The sequence below is a fragment of the Desmodus rotundus genome, chromosome 3, assembly GCF_022682495.2.
Source record: "Desmodus rotundus isolate HL8 chromosome 3, HLdesRot8A.1, whole genome shotgun sequence".
In the NCBI taxonomy this organism is placed as follows: Eukaryota; Metazoa; Chordata; class Mammalia; order Chiroptera; family Phyllostomidae; genus Desmodus; species Desmodus rotundus.
The window spans coordinates 24,170,590-24,194,500 of NC_071389.1; the positions used below are offsets into that span (position 1 = coordinate 24,170,590).

The 23,911-nt window shown below is 51.1% G+C and overlaps 2 protein-coding genes across 8 annotated transcripts; one reads left to right on the top strand and one right to left on the bottom strand.

Annotated features, from left to right (window-relative positions):
- Positions 1-2,555: 2,555 nt before the first annotated feature.
- Positions 2,556-10,176, bottom strand: AIRIM (AFG2 interacting ribosome maturation factor). Of its 4 annotated transcripts, none has more exons than XM_024554587.4 (5): positions 9,789-10,176; positions 9,327-9,604; positions 7,211-7,390; positions 4,753-4,864; positions 2,556-4,576 (listed from the first exon to the last, which is right to left on the bottom strand). In XM_024554587.4, exons 2-5 carry the CDS (start codon positions 9,599-9,601, stop codon positions 4,565-4,567), a joined length of 579 nt encoding a protein of 192 aa, XP_024410355.1. In that variant the 5' UTR covers positions 9,602-9,604; positions 9,789-10,176; the 3' UTR covers positions 2,556-4,564. The 4 variants fall into 4 exon arrangements, with proteins under 4 accessions (XP_024410355.1, XP_024410354.1, XP_045046786.1 ...); XM_024554586.4 differs by having other exon boundaries at positions 4,746-4,864; XM_045190851.3 differs by having other exon boundaries at positions 4,753-4,868.
- A 50-nt stretch (positions 10,177-10,226) lies between these two features.
- Positions 10,227-22,436, top strand: CDCA8 (cell division cycle associated 8). Of its 4 annotated transcripts, none has more exons than XM_024554854.3 (11): positions 10,227-10,359; positions 10,525-10,629; positions 10,765-10,893; positions 13,260-13,300; positions 14,096-14,168; positions 15,745-15,827; positions 17,205-17,269; positions 17,749-17,844; positions 18,997-19,123; positions 19,928-20,014; positions 21,104-22,436. In XM_024554854.3, exons 2-11 carry the CDS (start codon positions 10,533-10,535, stop codon positions 21,146-21,148), a joined length of 843 nt encoding a protein of 280 aa, XP_024410622.2. In that variant the 5' UTR covers positions 10,227-10,359; positions 10,525-10,532; the 3' UTR covers positions 21,149-22,436. The 4 variants fall into 4 exon arrangements, with proteins under 4 accessions (XP_024410622.2, XP_045046783.2, XP_045046785.2 ...); XM_045190848.2 differs by having other exon boundaries at positions 10,242-10,359; positions 10,495-10,629; XM_045190850.3 differs by having other exon boundaries at positions 10,270-10,359; positions 10,522-10,629.
- The last annotated feature ends 1,475 nt before the right edge of the window (positions 22,437-23,911 follow it).

Here is a 23,911-nt window from a genome sequence, read left to right on the forward strand (position 1 = left end):
CCTATAAACACGCCGTGGGGATTGCAATTGAGTAGAGGATTTATTAGTCTGGGCTCTTGGTGCAAATTAAGTACTACTGCACACGCCTGAATGGGGAAGAGCAGAGCCTGTGCGCAGAGGGTTGCTCCAGCTCACTGGATGGCCAGCCGGCCAGCGTGCAGACTTCCTCCACACACCCTCCCCACCCCCCGCCCGTCACTTACCACTGGAGACCAGAGGGAAGGTTCTTGCCGAAATGAAGGGGATCTGCTGGGGATCTGCTCTTACATTCCCCCTTCTTGCCTCCCACAAAAACCCACAGAAAGAATCAGTCACTCTCATCTGTGCACTGCATGCCCTACACACTCTTTATGAAAGTACTTCTCACGATGAGCTTACGGTATCTGCCTGGCCTACTCAGCTGTGTGCTTCTCTTACCTTTGTATCACCGGTAATCGTTTCTGTGCTGGGCACACAGGGAGGCCTCTGAATGAGTAAATACATCTGTGGCAGGCTGCAAGGCACCATATACGCCTTATTACTACCCCGCTCGAAACAGCATGGAGGGGTGGGGGGAACAGAGCCCGTGGGAATCGAGGGCGAGGTAGGTGCTGGGAAGCAACAGAAAGAGAAGCAGCACAACGAGGAAGTTATTTAAAGCTAGTTTCTTCCCCAGAGAAGGGCAATCTTCGTGTCTACTCTACTCAGCTCTCTCTCTGAGCTGCTTATTTTTCTCAGGATTAAGGTTATTTCTTAAAGACAATGAGGGGTGCTTGATAAGGCTGATACCCACACCCTCCCCACACATACTGGGTCAGAATTCCTGGGGGCTGGGGCCCTAAGATACTATACCAGTCTTAGAAAAAAATGACTCGACTTTGCACTGTAGAAACCAAGAGGGAGCCTTCCAGGAATGACAGGCAGGAGAGAGTGCCTGGAAGGGGCAGACCCCCACCATCATTCCTTAAGGAGTGGCTTTCTCCTCCTAGCCCCTGCATAAAGGGCAAAAGTGTAAGACTTGGGCAGACAGCCCCAGGATTCACTCCAGCCCTCCGGGCTGTGGGATCGGAAGGGAGGGTAACTGGCTCGGGTGCAGCTGCTGAGAGGCCTGCAGCTGCCTGGAGGCCTCCCGCGCCAAGGCCACGCCAGACGGGGGCAGCGCTGCACTGGCCTCTGCCATTTGGAGGGATCCTGTCCGTGCAGGGCTGGGTCTTCAGGTCACCCAACCCGTGTCACAGCTGAGTAGGCGTCAGGGATGCCTCCGCCTCTGTGGCAGCCAGGAAATGGTGTGTAAGGGAAAGACCCGTCTCACCGAGCCGAGCGGATTCTGGCAACGTCACCGACAAGCTGTGGCACTCAGGAAACACCAGGGCCCTCTAAGCACACCTGTTTCCCAGCACAGAGCTATGCACTTAGTAGGTGACTAACAAATCTCAACTGGACTTCAACCCCGTAAATGTTTATAAATTTACGAACAGCCTTCACATGCCTCCTCTCACTTCAAACTCGCAGCCCCATGAGGACACACAGGGTCCGGCACAAATAACGCGCCCGTTTTCATTGCGAAGTCATAAGCATGCAATTCTGTAAGGTAGCAGTATCACACTCGAGCACATCGGTGACACTTTAGGTGACAGGTTCAGATGGCTATGCATCTTGCGTGAGACATTCACACTCAAGCAGGCGTTACTTCTGCCGGACCCTGCATATCATCACCTCCATTATACAGATGAAGAAACAGAAACTTAGAGGGGCAACGACTTACCCAGGATCCCTTGCACTGAGACTTGAACCCAGATCTGGGTCACTTGCAATTCAGAAGGCTTTCCCCGAGTGGATTATCCATGCACTAGCTCCTCCCCCGCCTCCCCAAACCTGCTTCCCAAGCCTGCACTCTCCCCACCCCTCCCGAGAAGGAATTGGTAACAACCCAGTGCTCGCACAAGTTGCAGGTGGGACCTGCCCGTCTGGCTGATTAAAGTCAGACATAATACCATCACCACAAGGCCCCGACCAGCTTGGGCGGGGAGAAGTCCTTCACTTCAGGGCCTGGGAGCCCAGTGGCTTTGAAAAAACCCCACTCTACCCGCGAGAACAGTCTTGAGGTTGATTTCTAAATGTGGATGGGGCACGGACAGGAAAGAAAGAAACCTGAGTCCATGCATCCCAACAGATTGTCCCACTGACAGGGAATGGGGTTCCGAACACACAGTCTGTTTTCCCACCTGAGGAGACAGAGAAAGGAACTCACATGTTACCTCAGCCAAGGCCCCTGGCAAGGTTGGAAGAGCGTTAGAAGGACTCCAGTTATGACAATTCTCCCTGAATTAGCTTCTAAGTTTAATGATTCCAATAAAAATACTCACATCAGTTGTTTTTCTTTTTTTTTAATTTGGTCTGAGTGGGTGGGATGGGGTTAGCTCACCGTAAACAGCATCACGAGCCGGGGCGGGAGTAGAGGGAGGGTTCCTGATACCTAAGGGACACTAAAACTTTGGAAACAGCCTCATGTCCTTCAGTAAGGGGCTCATTAAATAGAGCATGGTATGCCCACACAACAGAAAACTGCGACTGGCTTAGGAAAAATTAAGGACACTCTTTATGTATTCACACAGAACGATCTCCAAGACACAGTAAGTAGGAAAAACAAGGTAAAAAACAAGGGATATAGTTATCTACTTGTTACATAAAATTACGGGGAATACACAAAAACATATTTGTTTGTTTTATTAGTTATCAATTGCTGTGGATCACATTACCCCCAAACTGAATGACTTAAAACATTTACCATCTGTGTCAGGGACCCAGGCACAGCTCAGCTGGTTGCCTTTGGGTAGGGCCTCATGAGGCTGTAGTCAGCTAACAGCTGGGGCTGTGGTCTCACCTGGGGGAGAGGGGACCGGCTTCCAAGCTCACTCAGGTGGTTGCCGGCAGGCAGGCACCGGTCTCTCCTGAGCTCTCCGCAGGGCCGCCCCCAGCATCGCAGCTGATTTCCACCAGGGTGAGTGAGCGAGTGACAGCACCCAAGGTGGAAGGCGCAGCTTTTCCCCAGGCCAGTTTCAGAAGTGACACCCCACCACCTGTGCAGTATTCTATTCCCTGCGTACGCCTGTAAGTCCAGCCCACACTCAAGGGGAAGAGATGCACACGGGCGTGAGATGGTGGGGACCACGCGGGCAACCTTAGGGGCTACCCAGCACTGCACTTATATAGGCAAAGAATATTTTTGGAAGGAAACGCCAGAAACATTAAACGGTGGTTGTCTCCGGGAAAGGGAACTGAGTCACTGGGGGGGGAGATCTTTTCGATGAATACGCTCTTACACCCTTTGAGTTTTGTGTAAAGCAACAAGCACAACACCTGGCCCACGGCAAACTTTGCCGAGACCGTCCCCTGTGCATGGAACGCCCTGCGCTCCTCTCCTAGCGCCAAGGAAAATCAGCCAGGGCCCGACTGACACGTCACTGTGAAGCACTGTCACAGAGGTTGGTCACCACCTCCCTTCTCCCGCAGCACCTGCGTTTACCTCAGACGCAGCACTTTCGTTCCTGTGGCACAACTGACATCTCTTCAACCAGCCTGGCCCCTGGATCGCGAGCATCAGCATTACCTGGAACCTCGTCAGAAATACAGAATCTAGAACCCCACCCCAGAACTACAGAATCAGAGCCTAAATTTTCACAACACACCAGGGATTTACACTGTGCATTAAAGCTTGAGAAATACTGGTTTGACTCTTTCCCCTAGTTGAAGTGTAAACCTCTCTAGGGCTCTCTCTCGTCTCGGTCCCTAGAACACATCATATGACCTGATCACCTGACTCTGGGCTGGGGTACTCCCACCCACGCAGCTACTCCCAAGAGCAGAGGACTGTGGCAAGTCAGTTGCCAGCACTGGTCATAAACCCCCTGCCATTTCAGGAGTCCCACTGGCCCCAGTTACTTACTCTCAGACAGGAGGAGCAATAGGGGAACACCTTTAAAGCGAAGCATTCAGAACCGTCCATGCCGCACCGCCTCCCCCTGGCGGCAGGCTCTGGAAACTGAAATGGCCTTGATGATAAGGAGCTATTGCAATTGGAAAACAATGACTGTTTTCTGTCAACATCACCCTTGTTTCTTTAAATCTTCAGTCACTTTCTTGTTCTTCAAGGAATCAGTCATTGACAAGAACACACAAAACCAGGCTCAGAGCTCTGGGTGACGCCGAGGGCAGTGCCGCTCTCTAACCCGTCCTTTCCTTCCCTACTACTTCGGCGGCCGGTGCTCCAGCCCCCGGTGTTTTGCACAGCCTTCCCTGCATTCTCAGCCTCTACCCACTCCCTTGGGCCTCAGGAAAGAGCAAGGGATGGCCCAAGGGCCCTCAGCTGTGACCTGGCAGGGAGAAGCCCCAATGTCAGAAACACCTGGCACAGTTCTCCCAAGAGCCAGTCCTCGGGCTCCAGACCATTTTTCAGATGTGTCCAGTGGCGACATCAACATTTCTTTAGAAATACCAGAGTTCAGCTCTGTCGGTCTTCAACTGTGTGCCCCTGGTCTCCATAAAAACACACAGCTTCCTTACTCTCCCAGGAAGAAGGACACGTTCAGTAGGACATCTGGAATAGGAAGAGAGAAACTGTGACCTAACATCTCTCTGAGAACACCAAACAGCAGACTGACGAAAGACACAGAGGTGCTGTGAGGGCCTCCCCATAATGCTCCCAAAAAGTGAGGCGCAAGCGAAGGGGAGGAGAGGAGGACGAGAGGGTAAGTGAACACCAGTACCTCGTACCAGGTCTTGGTGTTCGTCTTCCGGAATTCGGTCCCAGGCCTTGGGCAAGGCTCGCATGTTTGCCAAGTCTCCCCAGTGGACTGAGGACAGGAGGTACTTCCTCCTCAGGTACCTTCCTGGAAGTTAAGGACTGCTCAAGAAGAAAATGAAATATGTTGAAGGGAAAAACCAACCAACCAACCAACCCTGGAGAGAGCTGCAGGGGTCACGAACGTGAAGGTGCAGCCATCATGAAATTTCCCTGGTTGAAAGGTTCGCCTATGCCACCAATCCTTCCCCAGCACCTCTTCACCCGCGTGGCCCTGGACTCCAGGGACAGAGGAACAGAACTTCGCACCTGCCACGCGGGACCTCACCATGGTGGGGAAAACCAGACACTGAAAAGAAGGAACCTAAGTGCCGTACAAGATAAAACTCAGTGGAAGTTCAGAGGATGAATTCACCCGGTTTAGAAGGTAGCAGGTAGACTCCAGCTGGTCGGAAAAGCAAAAGCAAAGGCACGGAAGCGGGGAAGCCTGGAATGGGTTCAGGGACAAGGACACCTTCCCGTCTGGCTGGCAGGGCACAATGTGCAGGGTAGGAGGAAAGGTGGCTGAGCCAGAACACAAAGAGCACTGCAGCCCAGCGTGGGTTGCCCTCCTCCCAAAAGAAGCTACCGAAAACTCCAGTACAAGCAACAGGATCAGAACTCAACCTCCTGAAGAAATATGGGGTGAGGTCGCTCACTGGGGATGGCTTACAGGGAAAGAAGCTACAGACAAAGAAAACTGCCAAGACGCTGTATGTGATTAAAAGTACAAGAGCCCTGGCTGCTGTAGCTCAGTGGACTGAGCGCCAGCCTGAGAACCAAAGGGACACCTATTCGATTGCCAGTCAGGGCACATGCCTGGGTTGCGGGCCAGGCCCTCAGTAGGGGACACGCAAGAAGCAACCACACATTGATGTTTCTCTCTCTTTCGCCTTCCCCTCCCTTCTCTCTAAAAACAAATAAATAAAATCTTAAAAAAAAATAAAATACATTAAAAGAACGAGTGAGTGGGAAGAAACCATGGAAGAGGCAGTGGGGACAGAGAAGGAAAATACAAAACACAGTAGGGAAGCAGAATGAAAGGACTTGCCAGGTGACTGGGTGACCATGCTCAGAAAGTACCTGGCATAGAGCAAGTGCTCAGCGATGCTGGCTGCAGCTACCACTCCTGCTGCCCATGCGGCCACCACCACCTCTGTTGCAACTCAAAAAGAAACAGAGAGAAAGGGGAAGATATAGCTTACGTCTCCAGACGCGTGATTACGCAGGGCTGACTCCGTAAACTAAAGGAAAAGGGGGCTCAGTGTGAGTGCTAGGTAGAGGAGCTCAAGTCTAAATCTGAGCCTGCAGTTGCGTGAGCAATCCCATCAGAGTCATATAAATGAAACTGAGAATCAAGACGAGAGACGGGAATAAAGGCTGGATTTGGCAGTTCCTCAAGTGAAGGTAGAAACTTAAGCCAGTGGGTAGACGTGGGTATCAGGCAAGAATCGAGAGAAAAAGGCCAGAACAACACGATGATCTTTCCTCTTCTCCCCGTGCCCCACACCACCCAAAAGTCTTTCTTTCTTCAGAACAAAGACAGGGCAGCCCTGGCCAGCGTGGCCCAGCTGGTTAGAGCGTCCTCCCATAAACTGGAGGGTCGTGGGTGAGATTCCCAGCTCTAGGCACATGCCTAGGTTGTGGGTTTGGTCGCAGTCGGGACGCATACAGGAAGCAACTGAAGCAACAAACCAGTACTCATCAATGTGTCTCGCACATCCATGATTCTCTTCCTCTCTCTCGCTCCCTTCCCCCCTCTCTAAAGTCAACATGTGTGTCCTTGGTTGAAGACTAAAAAAAATAAATAAAGCCTGGGTGGTTCTGTTAAACACATAGTTTCAATTATGTTATAAACTTCTAATTGCTTTCCATCTCACTCAGAGTAAAGCCAAAATCCTCTCAAAGACCTCAAGGCCCTGCAAGGCTGAGTCCCGTCTCTCTGACCCCACCTCCCGTTAGGCTTCCCCTCTTCACTCTGCTCTGGCCACACTGGCCTCCTCATTATTTCCAGCACATATCAGGCATGCGCTCGCCTCAGGGCCTTTGCACTTGATGTCTTTGCTCAAATGTCACTTTCTCGGTGAGGCCTATTTAAGATCACAACCCCACCCTCACCCCCTCTGCTTTATTCTTCTCCACAGCAGTCCCCACCATCTGACGTTCTGTATGTTTTCCTTTTTTATTGCCTATCTCCCTGCAACTAGAACAATGTCTGGCAGGTAGTAGCTACTCAGTAAACAAGTTGAGGAATAACTGTAGGAAGAACCCACGTTCAGAAGCCAAAGAGAGCTGACCCATACTACACAATTTTGTAATCCTGAGAAGACTGAAACTAAAAGACTTCCTGGAACAGCTCTGGACACTGTCTGAAACTTGCGCAAAGGATACGAACTTCGATAATGTCTCTCAATATCTTGCAGCCACTCCAGCATCTCAGCCACAGAGGGGCTCACAACCGAAGCCTGCAGGACAGCAGTGATGCCGATGGCGTCTGCGTGCTTTTCGTAGACCTGAAACACTTGTTCCACATGGCTGCTGACTGTGTCTCGCACCTTGAGGAGGGCAGCTCTGGGGGAAAGGGTCTGATATTAGGCATCATCATGAGGAAGGCCTAAGGCAGGGTTCCTCACTCTGGCACACAGACATTTCTGGGGTGGAGGCTGCCCTGCACACTGAAGGATGCTTAGCAGCATCCCTGGTCTCTACCCACTAGATGACAGAACCAAACCATGCCCCCATTCTGTCCAAGTGTGACAATCAGTAATGTCTCCAGATATTGCCAAATGTCCCAATGGGAAAAACTGCCTCCAAATGACACCCATTCATCTAAGGAGACTGGTGACGGTGCCTTGGAGGTAGGGGTGGCTCAAGAATTGAAGCTGTACATTAGTCCAGCTGCCAAAGAAAGTAAAGACCCAGGGGCCTGCCTGGGGCTGCCATAAAGCTGTGTAAGAAAAGCAACTGCTCACACGGAGTCCCAGGCCACATATGTGAAAAGGGAGTAAGAGGAAACTGAAGCATCAAATCCGCACTATCTGCATGCTACCCAGCCCCATCCTAGGGCATTTCTGAGTAGTAAAGTTTGGGTCCCTGGTACACACAGGCTCCTGTGAACTTAGGAGGGCTACTTATTCTCCATTGCACATAAAACCAGTCTGTTGTGCTCGCTGCACAGCCAAGTACCTAGAACACTGAGCCTGGCACAGAGAACAACAAACACTTGGTGAATGAATAAAAACGGTGATTGTGAACATTAAGTGCAATAGTGCACAGAAAGTGCTAGAGAAGTTCCCAGCTCATGGTAAATATTGGTGTTATTCCATTGGTGACTCCAAGAGGCCCAGCCACCAAGACAAAGGTTACCATTTCCCAAGGCGCAAGACATTCCTTGGTTTAGAATTGTAGCTTTCAAAAATGTTTGATCGTGACCCGCAATTTAAAAAGACTTAAAATAACAGCCCGCTATCTACTCAATTTGACTGACTATCTCTTCTGCTCAGCTAAGGGACTAACTCTGGTTCACCGTTGTATTCCCAGCACCTTGTACCTGGCATCCCATTGGTACTTAACAAATGTATTTTGTACAACTGAACACAAAGAAGGTCCCCATTTTTGACAGCTTTGTATTAGTCTATGGTACACAACCCTATACACTAGAACCTTCTTGTGTTCTGGTCAAGGAAAGGTCGCATGTGTCCTGTCTTTTCTCTGTCCTCATAACCTGTAACTCTGAGAGAGGGAGTCTAACGATAGGCCTAATAAGGGCCGACAGATGTGCTACTCCTGGCCACAGGGACACAAGGTGCAGCAGGACAAAGCGCGAGAGCTCTGGCCTTGGTGTCAGGCACACCTGGGTTAGGATCTCAGCTTTGCTATTTACTAGCTGTGAGACCAGAGAGGAAATCAGCTCGAGCCTCACCTGCAAAATGGGATTACGTGAGATTAAACCCCAGAGGTGTTGAAAAGATTCTATGCAATAATGTAGATAAAACATTTAGCTCTGACTTCCATTGAGTTTACAGTATACAGCTGACCCTTAAACCCGGGCTTTAATTGTGCAGGTCCACTTACACATGGATTTTGCATTGTTCAAGGGCTAACTCATGATTGGGAATCCCTGGGGGGAGCAGGCAACTGCGGTTATATGTAGATTTTCATTGCGCTGGGGGTCATCGCTGACCCCTGTGTCATTCAAGAGTAATTCCTCATTGCATTTTCCAAAGAAAACTATAGAGAATAAGCACTCTCCACTGCTTCTCTGTCTTACTTTTTAAACTTCTACTAAGCCCAACACTGCCATGCCCAGCCTCTGACAAAGGAAATGCCAGAAAATGTTTTTTTGACAGAGGTCCCACTGCCAACAGATGCAAAGGAAGAAAGGTTGAGACACCTCCAAATCCCATGCTCTCAAGTAAAAACCCTGTCCTGACTGATCCTAGCTACTCAAGAGGACACCGGGTTTTAAAATCTTTCTGGCAAGAAAGGAATCCATGCAGCCTCTTACAGCCTGTCCCCTAGCTGGTCCAGGACGGTGTCACCAGCTTCCAGCTGCTTGCGCCTCAGCCGCTCCTTTAAATCTGGGAAAGCCCGAAGCGACGGCACCTCCTCAAACCGCACACCCTGCGCCGCCTGCAGCTGCTCCGCCAGATTGCTGAGGGAGGCCAGGAGGGGCTGGCAATCCCCCAGAGCGCTCCGCCACAGGCCCTGCTGCTCCTCCACCACCGGGAAGCACTTCTTCAGGGCCTCCTGCACCGCAAGCAAAGGCCGGTCCTGAGTCATCTTCTGTTGGCGGGGAGGGAGAAACAAAGAAAATAAACAGCATTAGCGTCCTAATTCGGTAGGGAGGTACCGGGACAAGGGTGGGAGTTGTTTCCGTTCTCAGATGAGTTTCAGCTAAACCAGGGTTTCCAACGTAGGGCTGTCTAACCCCTCCCATAGGAGCGCCCGGCTCCAGGCGCTGTCTTACCTTTATAGGGGCTCTCGGAAGTGGGGGCTCTCGTCTCGCACCTAGGGGAAGGTTTCCCGACTATCTGCAGGGGGAGGCTCTTCTGGGCCTCGGGCAGTCTCCTGCTGCAAACTGCGGATTCCCGGGGTCAAGCCCGGTCTCCCCCGCGCCAGACCTATGTTTCTGGAACCGAAATCTTATTCTCCTCTCCTCGACACTGCCGGCCGCTTCCCTTAAACCAGCGGGAAACCTTAAAGAATAAAACCGTCCAAGCTTGAGAAGCCGCCAGAGCCGTCAGCCTGCGCCCGCGTTTGTCTAAGCGTGGCCCCCCGACGCATTTAAGTCGCGAAAATGTGTCGAAACCGCAGTGCTTTCTGGGTACCGTAGTCCTGCGCGTGAGCTGGAGGCGTGACGCGGAGCTTCCTTGTGATTGGGTGTTGTTGATCTTCCTTGTAAGATGGCGCCTTCTCATTCGTCAGCCTGTGGCAGTTTGAATTTCGTGCGGGCGGTAGCACGTCCTGTTAGCCGCTGAGCCGCTCTCTCCCCGCTGGAGCGGCGAGGTTTCTTACAGCCCTTGCCTCGGGACCCGCAGGTACGCTTCCCGCAACTTCTTTCCGCCCAGGTCCTGAAGGTCAGCCCCTCTCCGCGAACCCTTTGGGGCGCCCCTTCGCCCTCTCCCGCCTCTTCGTGGCCCACTTCTTTCCCTTCCCCGTTTCCGCTTCTAAAGCTTTGTGGCTCGGATCCCCGCTCCCAGCAGCCTCCGCCATGGCTCCAACTAGGAAGGGCAGCAGTGGGGTGACCAAGGCCAACTCGTTGCGGAGCCGGAAGCTCGCCTCTTTTCTTAAGGACTTCGATCGTGAAGGTAAGGGGCCGCGCCCGGGTCGTCGCGGCTACCTGGGCCGATCGGGGGGTGCTGGCGGATTGCGCGGGCAGCACGGATCCAGCCTCCATCCACCCACTGGGTGACCCGTGTTCTGTCGACTTTGCTCTATCTCAGTGCAAATACGATCCAAGCAAATTCAGTCGGACAGGCTGAACCTCCTCAAGGAGCTAGACAACATGTACAACATCGAGATCCTGCGGCTCCCCAAGGCGCTGCGCGAGATGAACTGGCTCGACTACTTCGGTAAGCGCTGCTTCCCCGGGGCTTCGCCCAGGAGCCCTCGCTGTGGTTACGGCGGCAGCCCTCCCCTTGGTTAGGTCTCCCGTGATCACCATTAGAAATAGCAGACTTAACGCTTCCCGCCACTGCCTGTCTCACTTCCCTGCTTTTTAAAAAATCTCCACAGCACTTACCGTCATCTACTCTTGTGGGTCGCCAAATCTTTTCTCTAAAAGACCAGAAAGGAAGTATCCAGAGAGGAAGTATCTTAGGCCTTCTGAGCCAGAAGGTTATCTGCCCAACTACTCACCTGTGCTGTTAATAGTTCCAAACCAGTTGTAATGAATGGGCATGGCTGTATTCCAATAAAAATTATTTGTGGACACCCCGAAATAAGTTTGACATAAATTTCATGTGTCAGGAAATAATCTTTTTTTTTATATTTTATCCAGCCATTTAAAAATGAACGAATGAATACCTTGGCTTGTTACCAGAGCTCAGATGAAAGGACAGGCTGCTTACATAAACTGCCAATTTAAAAAGTGCAAATCAAATTGTGAAATGCAAGGGCCCAAGGGTTTTCTTGGCCAGAGAAAAATCCCAGCCTGTACCCCACCCCCTTGTTAAATGTCCAAGGAAATGCAAGAGGCTGCCCTTTCTGCTGGGTTGCCCTTACTTTTTATTAATAATTACCCAGTATGTAGCCTCCTTCTGGGATGGAAATGCATGATCTCCTCAAAGAGTAGGCATTTAGTGATTTTTTTGGCTTGCCCTTTTATTTATTAATATGTTTGTTTATACAGTTCTACAAATATTCACTGAACATGTATCAGTCCCAGGGCTAGTGCTGACGACGCACTGGGGAATAAAACAGACATTGTACCTGCAATCAGAAACTTACAAGTTAGTAGGGAAGGATCATTTTAAAAATTCACGCGTGATCGTAGAAGTAAAGTTCTGCAAAAGAGATAATAGAGAAGTGGTCAGCAAGCACATTTACACTGTGCTTCCTATGCCAGACAGACAGTGTGCCAAGTGTTTTACACGTACAGCAAGTCCTCACTGAATGTCCTCCATAGGTTCCTGGAAACTGAGACTTTAAGTGAAAAGACATATAAGGAACCAGTTTTCCATAGGCTAATTGATATAAACAGAAGCTAAATTCCTACAGCATATTTATTTCTGGTCACAAAAACATCACCACATTTCTAAATAAAGACCCAACACACTTCTAATATTAACCATTGAAGTGTGAGCTGTACATACACTTAAGAAAGATGAATAAAAATGAGAATATTTTCCAACCCATTTGTTCCAGTTCAGGGTCACGGGTGACCAGAGCCTCTTAGACACAAGGCAGGAGCCAGCCCCGGACAGGACACCCTTCCATCCAGAGCGCACTCACCCCCCACATGCACTCAGACCGGGACGGTTCACACACATCAGTTCACCTCACACGCACCACTCTGGAGGGTGGGGGGAACCGGAGTATCTGGAGAAAACCCACACAGACATGGGGAACGTGCAAACTCCACAGAGAGTGACCCCAACCGGGAATCGGTTATTTTTCTCATCAACCTTACAATGAAACGATGTTGCATGAAACTACGTTATTCCAGGACTTGCTATATTAGCTAATTTTATCCTCATAACAAAGGTATTATTAACATTATCCCTGTCTCATAGGTGACAAGACTAAAGCACAGAAAGATAGATGGGTTACTTTGCTCAGGCTCTCACAAGCCACTTAGTGGCAGAGTCTATCTGAACGCAGGCGTTTTCCGTTCCAAAGCCTGAGTGCTTCACTCTCGGGCAGGGGACCGGGCGAGTTTCTGCAGGAAGCCCTAACGTAACTGTCTATTCCACATCTAACCTCGCTCGGACCGCTTCACTCAGAGCACACTTGCTGCGTGCCTACTGTGTGTCCCGTTTGCTGGAAGCTATGGATATTATCTCCGTCCTCAAGGAATTCAGTTCCGGATGGGGTGGACGCGTACACTACTTTGCATAGCTGTTGAGGGGGGTGGTGGGGGTGGACAGCTGACTCAACACTTTATAGCAATCCGCTGTAAAAGCCAAGGTTAGGGTTTGAGCTGTTTGGAAGGATGAATTAGAAATTTGTTGGATGCAGAGGAATGGAATATTTTGGGCAGAAAAGATAGTAAATACCAGAGTACTGAGTCGCGAAAGACAGTGGCACATTTGGGAAATAACGAACTTATTGGTGTGGTAGAAGTAGATTAGGTCACAAGGGGTGTGATCAAGCTTAGAGAAAGATTAGACTAGATTATGAAGGTCCTTCAATGTTGGACCCAGGGCTTAATCTGGTCATGGGAAGGTGATTTATCATTACAATCTCATAGTAACTGGACAAAATGATCTTTTTAAAGCGCTTGGAGGAAGCAAGCAGGCCCTGGAAGAAGCAGCAACGGTAAGTGACTTGTCCTATTTTGGAACTATGTTGGTTAGGTGTTTTTTGTTTTTAAGATTTTATTTATTTATTTTTAGAGGGGGAAGGGAAGGAGAAAGAGAGGGAAAGAAACATCAACATGTGGCTGCTTCTTGCACCCCTACTGGGGACCTGGCCCACCACCCAGGCATGTGTCCTGACTGGGAATTGAGCCAGCGACCCTTTGGTTCTCAGGCCGGCACTCAGTCCACTGAGCCACACCAGCCAGGGCTGTGCTGGTTGCCAAGTATGTAGCCAAGAGGAAACCTGGACATGTCTGTGGGGCAGTTCAAAGTAGCAGTGTTTGTAATGGCAAAAGACTGGACAGGAGGTTGGATAAGTCTGTTGCGATACAGTCACACAGTGGGATATTTTATAGCAGTGAAAACAGACGAGCTCCCACCACAAACAGTGGTTAGAGACAAAGCCAAACAAAGTTGTATTTAGGCACATACACATTTGTGAGGAAATATGTGTGTACACAGCCACACCCGTACTTGCAAGCGAATGGAATGAGAGCGGTTATCTCTGGAGAATGACAGGAGACAGGGAAATGCGACAAGGGGAATACATAGCGAGGAGCACGTTGGTGTCGGTGATGTGGGTCTTGGGTTGTATGGTGGGTTTATGGGAGTTTATTATACTGTGTTATGATTAACATAATCTTCTGTATGTATCAAATGATATGTTTTGAAAAGTAATTGTCTTTCATCTTAAGATGTTGTTCCTCATATCTGATGGAATGTGCGTGGTGTGTTGTGGCTGTGTTTTTCACAGGCTGACTTGGACATCAGAGAAATAAACAAACTAACAGCAGAAGCTATTCAGACACCCCTGAAATCTGCCAGAAGTGAGTGCTTTTCAGAGTCCTTTGTTGTACTGAGAGAGCTGAGGCCCAGGGGTGTTGCCTGGCTGCTCCAGGAGGCCTCGGTGAGGGAGCCTCTCCCCTCTAATGTCTGGTCCTGGGGGTTATAACAAACTATAGAAATGATCCCCGAAAGCACAGTCTCCGGGCTTGCCATGGGGCACTGCATTCAGTTCATTGCACGCAAGAGCACTGCTACCCAAACTCCAGGCAGCCGTGTGAGCAAGAGTGAACGGAGGAAAACAAAAGCTGCGCTGCAAACCAAACGTGCAGTCTGCTGGCTTCCCGGAGTTGGAGAGGTTAGCGAGATTTCCAGCTGGGGCTCCCTGATCAGAAGGGCGAGAGAGAACTGTGAAAGGACTTTCCCAGCATGTTAACTCCACATTGCTGGATTCAGTGACCCACCGTGTAAATGAGTCTCTCACACAGACCCCCCCCCCCACTGAGAAACACTGTCCTTGTAAGCAGGGTTTGGGGGAGCCGGGTTGTAATTAGTGAGCATGGAATCAGGCCAGGATGAGCTCCCTTACGGACTTGAGGTCACTGTCATTAAGCTTTGGAGCTCAGTGCAGCCAACTCCTGGGAGGCTGTCTGACCATGGATTTCAGGGCTGCCCACACGGCCAGTTTCTCAGCTGCGCAGGGCCAGAAGCGCTGTCCGGTACTCGTGCTGGCTTGGTCTCCGTCAGAACTGCTTTGTGGTGGGAAGAATGCATGATGACACTTCCGCTTTCCAAGTGTTACATTCCAGTCCTGCCTACCAGAGGTTGTAGTGGAATTGGACTTAGCTGTTCCTAGAGTTTGTCAGCCACGTGTTTACGATCTATTAGGTCCCTTTGGGTTATTCCTACATTTAGGTAATACCAGTTTCTCTTCTGAGTTCCATCAGTTTTGCTAACTTGTGTGTAGGGGTGTCTTCTGATTTCACTCCTGGGAACTGAACACACCAGAACTAGTTTCAACTAACAGTAAAAATTGTTTGAAAAGTCACTTAGCCTGATTTCTCTCTCCTCCTGTGATTAAGTGCAGAATCTCCTTTATGGAATCCCTGCTCTGATTGCCTAGCTCCTGGCTATATACAGTTAGCAGTGAGACACTTTCTAAGTTTTCCTGTGGCATCTACATAGATAGCATAATAAATAATGGTATTTATTATAACGTGCGTCCAGTAATATCCAAAGGGCTTTACATTCATTCATCCCACAAATACTTGAACATTCGTCGGGACGATGCCAGGGTTTGGGATGCTGGAATAGAAACAGCAAAGGCCCTGTTCCTAGGGAGCACACACTCCAGGTCTCATAACATCCGTCCATAGTGACCGCTCCCTGTTATGGAGGAGGAAACTGAGGCGCCACCCTGAAGCCATCCCACCTAGTTTGTGGGAAGGCCAGAGTGCTGGGCTGACCACACAGGGCATCGGAGGGGCTTCTCCACCGCTCGGTTAGTTGATTTCTGGTTTACAGCCTGAGGTTGCATAAGTGTTCTTTCCTGTAAGAAACGTGAATGCATGAGAGTTTATTCCCGTGAGAAATACCACTCTGTGAAACTGTTTTTTGTAGCACGAAAGGCGATGCAAGTGGATGAAATGATAGAGGAAGAAGAAGAAGAAGAAAAAAAAAAGAAGAAACTTCAAACTGCCAAAGTAAGTAGGTGCTCAGATTTGGAGGTGTGGGCCGGCAGGTGAGGAAATACAAAAATCCTTAAAATACAGTGTTGCCCTCCCAGAGTTCACAGTTTAACAGGGATAATCCCACTTAAGTGGGTAATAACAACAGCGATCTTCAAAATACCTAGAAAGCGCATAAGCATGGAAGAGGCAGCTGTTAAGTCTTGCCCGCCCCCTTGAGACACACCCAGGCCTTTGAGGTTAGTGAGATGCCATTAGCTGGAAAAGAAGGGAAGGGAGTTCCCAGAGGAGGCGGGAAAGTGTCCACTAAGGCACAGGAAGCCCTGTGCAACGGCGGGGGCTTAAGCTGAGGGAGCAGCGAAGGTGGAGAAGAGGCCAGTAATGACTGGCCTTGTGCACCAGGCCAGTTTCATCGGGTAGGTGACAGGAAGTGACATGACCAAATCCGCATTTCAGACCCGTGCTTGGGGTAAAGGGGAGAGGGGACATACTGGAGAGGAGGAACCCCGTGGGGAGGCTGTTGTAAGTCTGGAGCTGAGGCTCTGACCCGATGAAAAGAAAAGCTGTTGAGGTAAGATTTAAAAGGGAGAGTGGGCAGGATTGGTGGCGGGAAGGCGAGGAAGCAGAGATGACTACGTGGTTCCTAGCTTAGGCACCTGCCATCCGGTGGCCTATGGGGCACAGGAGGAAGAGCGGTACTGGCTTCGGGTGAACAGGAGCAGTTCATGTGTCTATTGTCTGGCGTGCTGAGTGTTCAGTACTTTTCTAGGACACGTAGCCTGGACAGAGCTTTCAGTGGGAGCTCAGGGAGGAGGCGATTGAGAGCCACACTGACTCCCAGGCCTTTGGGTGGTCGTCCCAGTATGGGAGTTGATGAGGTCCAAGGAGAGTGTGGAGAGGGGGTGAGGGAAGAGGGAAGGAACTCGTGAGGCAGACTGCAGAGGGGCAGCACAGGAGCCGGGGAGGTGGGTCAGTCTTGGGAGGTGAGGGGGAGAGAGTCGTCAGAAGATAAGGAGTAATTCCTGGCAGGCACCTTTGAGGACTCGGGGTTGGGCGGGGAGGACTGAGGTGGGGACCTCGTGCTGGGCACCTGGGATGCCCAGAGTGACCTTAGCCGTGGTGCACTGCGTAAAGGTGGGGAGGGGCTGACCAGCCATGCTCCATTCAGTTCAAAAGACCTTTCTTTACCCTTCATCTTGGCCAAAATCCTCTATTTTGGAGACCAAGCCAGGTATAAGGCCTTAGTTGATTAACTATGGTCTGAGTTATTTAAGTCTGCGAGATAGACCTTCTTAATTAGTTTTCTTTTCCAGAGTGGCTCTCCTTTCCCTTACCTTTCCCCGTTTCAGGAAAGGCCTTTTGTAACCTCCTTTCATTTGCTTGTGACTTCAGGTCAAAAGGTGTCCTCCATCCAGGAAGAGAACCCAGTCCATACAAGGAAAAGGCAAAAGCAAAAGGTAACAGGTTTTCCAAGTTCAGCTGTGTTGCTGGTTTTAGAGCGATGTCCATCGTGCGGAACTGGGGGTGAGGGCTTTTGCGCCTCGTCTTCTGGTGGAGCTTAAAGCCAACAGGTCCTTGAGTATCTGAACAGAGGGCCGTCCAGAAATGACCCACCCACCGCCTCCTCCTTCTGCCCACGTTCTCTGTCCTCCCCCACTTTTTTCAACGCAAACAGGGAGAATAGGGCCCAGAAACACATGGTAGGCATTGCATATTATTTTGTCTGGCTGCCTGACAGTGCATGTGCAGAGCTACCCCATGGCCAGTCACACAGTCGCTGTCACTGACCGGTAGTTAGTTTCTTGAAATGTTACTCACCGTGTGGGTGCTCAGGACAGTGTCTGACAAGGTCAGTACTCTCCAAGTGTGACCTGCCGCCGCCGCTGCTGTCGTTGCACCTGAGTGGCCGCACCTCATAGCCGGTTCTTACCTGCAGGTCGAGCAATTGTAACACTGTCACCCCGGCTGTGGGCCGGATGGAGCTGTCTATGGTGAAACCAACTCCAGGCCTGACACCCAGATTTGACTCAAGGTGAGTACTGAGAGCTGGGCTTGTATTTGGGTGGGAGTCCAATGTTTAACGTCAGGAAAGTGGGGTGTTTAAGGCAGGAACTCCTGACTCCTTGGTCGGGGAAGCCTTCTCAGAGGAGGGTGACTCCCAAGCTTCCTGATGTGGTTTGCCTCGCCCTTGAGGGCGGGGGTCACCTGTTGGCAGCAACGAAATGACTCCGTATCTGATGAGAGACAGAGAACATTGTCTCGGATGACCAGGCGGCCTCTACTGACTTTTGGTCTCTTCTAATTCTAATCAAAAGTTTTGTTTCTTTAAATAGGTAGGCATTCTCCTATACCCTTGAGGACAATTGACGCCCTCTCTGGGGAGACCAGTATCAACAAGGATGTTCTTGCAGCGCACGTTTATCCCTTCTCTAGGGCTGGTCAACTGAGCAGAAAATGCTGCGTAGACATTTAAAGAGTAGATCTGTGTGTGCTGATGGGGGGAGGCGGCAGCTTCAGGGTTACAAGCATCTCCAAGCAGCTGCAACACAGTGTGGCCCTCATGGCCCCATCTGCTTTTGTATACATGGAACTGTTCTGGAAGGATGCAGAAGGAATTGAGGGTGGTTATCTCTGGGGTGGGGTGGGGGGGTGAAGAAGACTTACCTTCTGCTTTTAATTCCCACTCTTTAACTTTGTGTTTTTCACATGAGCATACAGCAAAGGGCATCTTGGGGAAAATAGGTAGCAAGCAGCATTTTAACTGTCTTGAGAAAGTTAGTTTGGGAATTAATATCAGGATGTAATCTCTGAATCCTCCTTTGACCCTGGAAAATACCTCTTGATAGAAGCACTTAACTGTACTTGGAAATACATTCACCATAGTTTATTTCTAGATGGATGGATGGATGGCTGGCATTCATATGGAGCTTTGGACCTAAAATTTATATGAATAAGGGTTGACTTGTGCTAGATGTATGTTTGATAATTACAGTCTCCTTTCTCCAGCTGTGTTTAGTCATTACTGCTTAAAAAGATTTTTTCCCCTAAATTTAGAACTCGCCTTCTTAGAAATGTGTGATTTGAAAACTGCAGCTTGAGGCCAGATGGGGTTTGGAAGGGCTCAGAGCGCCTGGTGTCATGCAATCTGCCCAGCCATCTTCACAGAGATTTTCCCGCTTTGTAGGGTCTTCAAGACCCCAGGCCTGCGCACTCCGGCTGCCAGAGAGCGGATTTACAATATCTCCGTGAATGGCAGCCCTCTGGCCGACAGCAAAGAGGTTTTCCTCACGGTGCCAGTGGGAGGCGGAGAGGTAAGTGTTTCGGAGCGAGGCCAGGCCCGGTGCACCTGGTGGCCGGCATTGCCCTCCCTGGCCTGTCACCCACTGCTCTCCCCCTAGTCCTTTTGGTTGCACAGACCCTGACCTACACACTTGTGTTGGATCCCGAACCCAGTTTCCTCTCCCAGGTTGGAGGCCTGGGCTGAGACACCCCCGCCCAGCTCTGGGTCCATCCGTTCATCATCAGCTAACATCGGTGCGCCTGTCTTGTAGCAGGCCCAAGGTGTGGGAGACACTCCCGCCCCTAAGACGCAGTTGGGTAGTCCGGATGGGGTCGAGGTTAGCTCCAACGCCACCATGTGGTGTGCGTGGTCACGGAGACAGAGTGTGTATGTGTGGAGGGGCCACTATCAGGGTGTGTGTGTCGTCTAGAAAGGGGTGCATGTGCTGTCTCTTCCTCTTGGTCTAGCTTTGAGGGGTTCTGAAGCAGGCTGAGCCCAGTTTGTCTGGGCTGAGTAGAGCAAGTTGCTGACCTCACCTCCTGGCAGGGAAGGGTGGTTTATCTCAGATGCGGCCTCTCTCAGATGTGGTCTGCAAAGCACTTTGAAGCTAAGGGGCAATGGCCTGGTACCCGGGTGATTTGGCCCCTGACCTGATGATAAGCACTGATATCACTGTATCCTTAGGGACACAGTGACAGCCTGTGTCCTGTCTGCCTTCCTTATCCTCCCACGTCCCGCAGGACAGGAAGGGGACACCCAGGGGCACAAAGGGCTGCTGGGTGGAGGTTCCTGCTCCAAAGGACATGCAGTTTAACCCCCTCTCCCCTCCACACAGAGCATGCGATTGCTGGCCAGTGACTTGAAGAGGGTCGATATCGCACAGCTGGATCCAGAGGCCCTGGGCAACATAAAGCAGCTGTCCGTAAGTCTCACGCCCACCTCCACCCCTGGGCGGCCCGCTCGGTTAGCTGTATTAGGATTGTCTTTCAGGTCTGGGCCAGGAATGCTTTGTCCTCACAATTGTGTGGCCTTCTTTCCCCCGTGGGATTTTGACTGTTATCCTGCTTACTTGGCAGCAATTCCGTCCCTAAATAGATGTTGTGTTTTGGTCTATCCCAGAGTGCCTGCCACCAAGTTCCGCAACAGAATTGAAATTCTGCCTCATCCGGGCAGTTAGTTGGTGCCTCTACGTAGGGCACAGTTGACCTCCGGGAACTGAAACTCCCTCGCAGCAGTTCAGGAATTGGGGAGGTGCCAGGGGTACTTGTTACAAGGAATCCACAGAATCAAAGTGCTGAACAGCCAGGCCTCAGAGTGGTGGCACCATCGGTGACAGGAGTTTTCAGAGCTCCACTGTGGTGCGCCAGCCCCTTCAGCTCCTCTGCCCTTGGGGCCCCGCACACAGCTTCACTCCTCCCCACAGCAGATGCACTGCGCCGCAAGGCTCCTGGTTCTGCTCTCCTGAGCGTTGGTCTGTAGGCAGCTTTGGGTAGCCACACTCCAACCCCGTACCTATTGCTCCATTGCCCAGCACTGGCTGTCCAGTTTCCTGTCTTCGTTTACGTTCTCAAGAGGAAGGATTTAGTTGGCTTGGCTTTGGTCAGATGGGCCTCCCCGGTCCACTCCACATGGTCTTGGCTGGTGGGTGGGAGCACTTCATGCACACGTGGCTGCCGTGTTTGTGGGGCACCTAGGAAGGGGTCAGGGCGGGCTGCTTTCCCAAACGTGTCCTACTGAACATAGGCCCAGTGCTGAGATCACTCGCACCACCAGCCACCAAAAGCTGGTGACTCCCATCACCCAGCTGGACCTACTGCATTACTCTTCCCAAATTATGCCTTCACTCTCACTTGAGATGTTACTTTGCTCCTCTGTTCAGATGAGAAACAGAGATCCGGAAAGGTGAATTAGTGTGTGAAACAGATAGAGGATGGAGGGCTGAGGTCCCGGCAGACCCGCCTCACCCCACATCCGGTGCCTGCCCCGTGCCATCGTCTGCTTTTCCTTTCAGAGCCGCCTCGCCCAGATCTGCAGCAGCATACAGACTCGCAAATGAGGCTGCTGTTCCAAGAAGCCAACTTGACAGGATGGATTTTCAGTGGGCACTTCTGGGAGCTTCTGCCCTTCAAGCTTACGGTCTCTCTGAGTGTGAAGTTCCAGAGCAGCAGCGGTGTTCCTCTTGGAGAATGCGGGATGTGGGGGGCACTGTTCCCCCATCAGTGTTGCTATTCGCACCCCCCAGCCCAGGAGACAGATACTTCCTGCTGCCTGTGCGCAGTCAAAACCTCCTGTCATTCTCCCTGCGGAGTGGTCCTTCCTGCTCTCGGAGCTGCCCCTTCCGGCCTCCTGGAACTCAGCCTCCTCCGCCCCGCCCTGACTCCAGTGCCCACTGCACGGAGAACCTCCCGTTCTCAGAAAGACTGGCTACTCGCCCTCGCCAGAGATCCCTCTGCGCCTGGCTTTGTTCCTGCTCTGTGTGCGCTTGGGGCTGCGAGGTTTGGGCCCAGAGAAGTGAGAGTTCGGGCCAGGAGGGGGCAGTTCTAGAAAGCTGGGAGGAACTGGACAGATGAGGTCAGGACAGTGGGTCAGGCCTGTCACCACAGTGACCACAGCAGGACACACCTCCCCCCCTCACGCCCGTCCCCTCATCCTGTGGAATCTCACACGTGCTGTGCCCCGTAGTCCTTTTCAGGTTGATATGTGGAACAGTGGGTTGTATTTATCTGTTTACCGAAGACCAAAAATTGGTGTGGAGGCAGTTTCCGTGTCTTGCTCCTCTACCTCTCTAGTTAGTGGGAATTTGGATAAGGGACCTGTAGGGCTTAGATTAGTCTGGGATTTTGTGCGACTGGCTCTCCATGGCCTAGGGGCCCCTGCCAGGCCTGTAGACCTTGCAGAGTGCGCTTCTCTCTTACGGGCTTCATTGAGGGAGCAGGTGTAACTGGTCTGCGGCCTCACTCCACGTGTGTGGCCTGTGCCCTGGGCGTGGACTAGTTCCTTGGAGTGAGCACTGAGATCCCTGTGTGCCAGCCGGTGCCTCCGCTCCAAAGAATCATGGGATGTGGTCCAAGAACATGGGAACTGAGAGTTCCCGCCCCAGGCCTGAGGGCCCACAGTTTTCTCGGGTGTGGCTCTTTGCAGTACTTTGTATCATTTTGCTTCGTGGCCATTCTAGGAATCCAATCCTGTTTAAGTTGTGTTATTTTCAGGTTGTTTTATTGTCCCTATCCTGAGACTTTTTGTACATATTGTTTTCCTGAGTAATGTAATGGTATCTCTAATCTGGTTTTTCTAATCAGAGCTATTGAAAGATACCTGTTTTCAATAAATTGTGAGTTTGTTCAGCCTGCCTGTTACATCCAAACTGGGCTACCTGGACCAGAGGCGGCTTTGGGGCTACAGTTATTGGGGTGGGGGTCTTTGAACAGCTCTTTCACTCAGCGGATGTGAAAGTCTCCACTTCGGCCAGAATTGCTCTGGTATCTGAAGAAGGGGCCCTCACCCCAAGATCCAGGACAGGCGGAACCTACCCCAAGAACTTTTTCCCCAGTCCCTTGGTTCGGTGAGCTGGAGATTTGCGTCTCCAGCAAACCTAGGGTGTCTGTAGTTTGTTCGCCTGTAGAGTCTAGTCTCAGGCCAGGACACAGCCAGGCGCAGGTCACTCGGTGATCACGCTCTCACTTCCCAGAGCTCGGGTCTGGCAGGTCTGCCTGCCTGGAATTCCTTCTGCGCTGAAAATGATCAGCATGGAGCTAAACAATCTGGGGTCATTACTTAGCTCAGTCATCTGGCACGGACAGTTTGTGGAGAAGGACCCTTGGGTCAGTGACAGCATGTGGAATAAGGGTGACTCATTTCAAATCATTAAGTCCCAAAACCTGAGTTTTCTACCTTTGCGGTCATCACCTGGCACAGCATGAGGAAGAGCCCGACATCAGGGAAACACTTCGGATCCAACATGCTCTACCCAGAGCCAGGCCACCTGATCCCACTCCCTGTGCACCACTGCCCAGGTGGGCCCAACTGTGGGAAGTGTGCGGGCCCAGCAGGTGCCCAGTAAATGCCAGTCACCTGGACAGGGCGGTCCACTCCGTATAAGAGACTGACTTGTAGGGTAATGAGTTCCCTGCCCCAGGGTTTAAAGCCTGGGCTGAACCATCACAGGGCTGGAACGTTGCAAAGGAAACTGAAATCTTCCTGCCCACCAGACCAAAAATGGCCCATCAACACACATTCAGCTGTTTGTTCCTTTAAGTTGAGCCCGGCTGCCGTAGCTCAGTGGACTGAGTGCTGGCCTGTGAACTGAAGGGTCGGTGGTTTGATTCCCAGTCAGGGCACATGCCTGGGTTGCAGGCCAGGTCCCCAGTAGGGGGCACATGAGAGGCAACCACACATTGATGTTTCCCTCTCCCTCCCTTCCCCTCTCTCTAAAAATAAAATATTTAAAAAAAATTGATTCACAGGAAGAGCTAGTTCTTGGTGGGGGTGTGATATGATATCACCTAAGCATCATTTACTGGCAGCATGAGACATAGCTTTTAGCTCAAAGGAACTACCGTCCCCATTATGAGTGCACGTGACCAACACAAAGCTTACCATCACGTCTCCGACCCCCCTGAAAAACTGTGTCTCAGTCCACGTGTGCACGAGCCCTGATAAATATTTTCCTTCTCCAATTTCACACAGCGATAGCTGTGGACCCATTGCTAAAACTGAGCATGACACATACGTGCTGAAGATTTCATAGTAGGTGACTCTTGTGGCTTCAGAAATGGAAGGAGTGAGAGACACTGGGGTCGATCAAAACCGGGGTGCACAT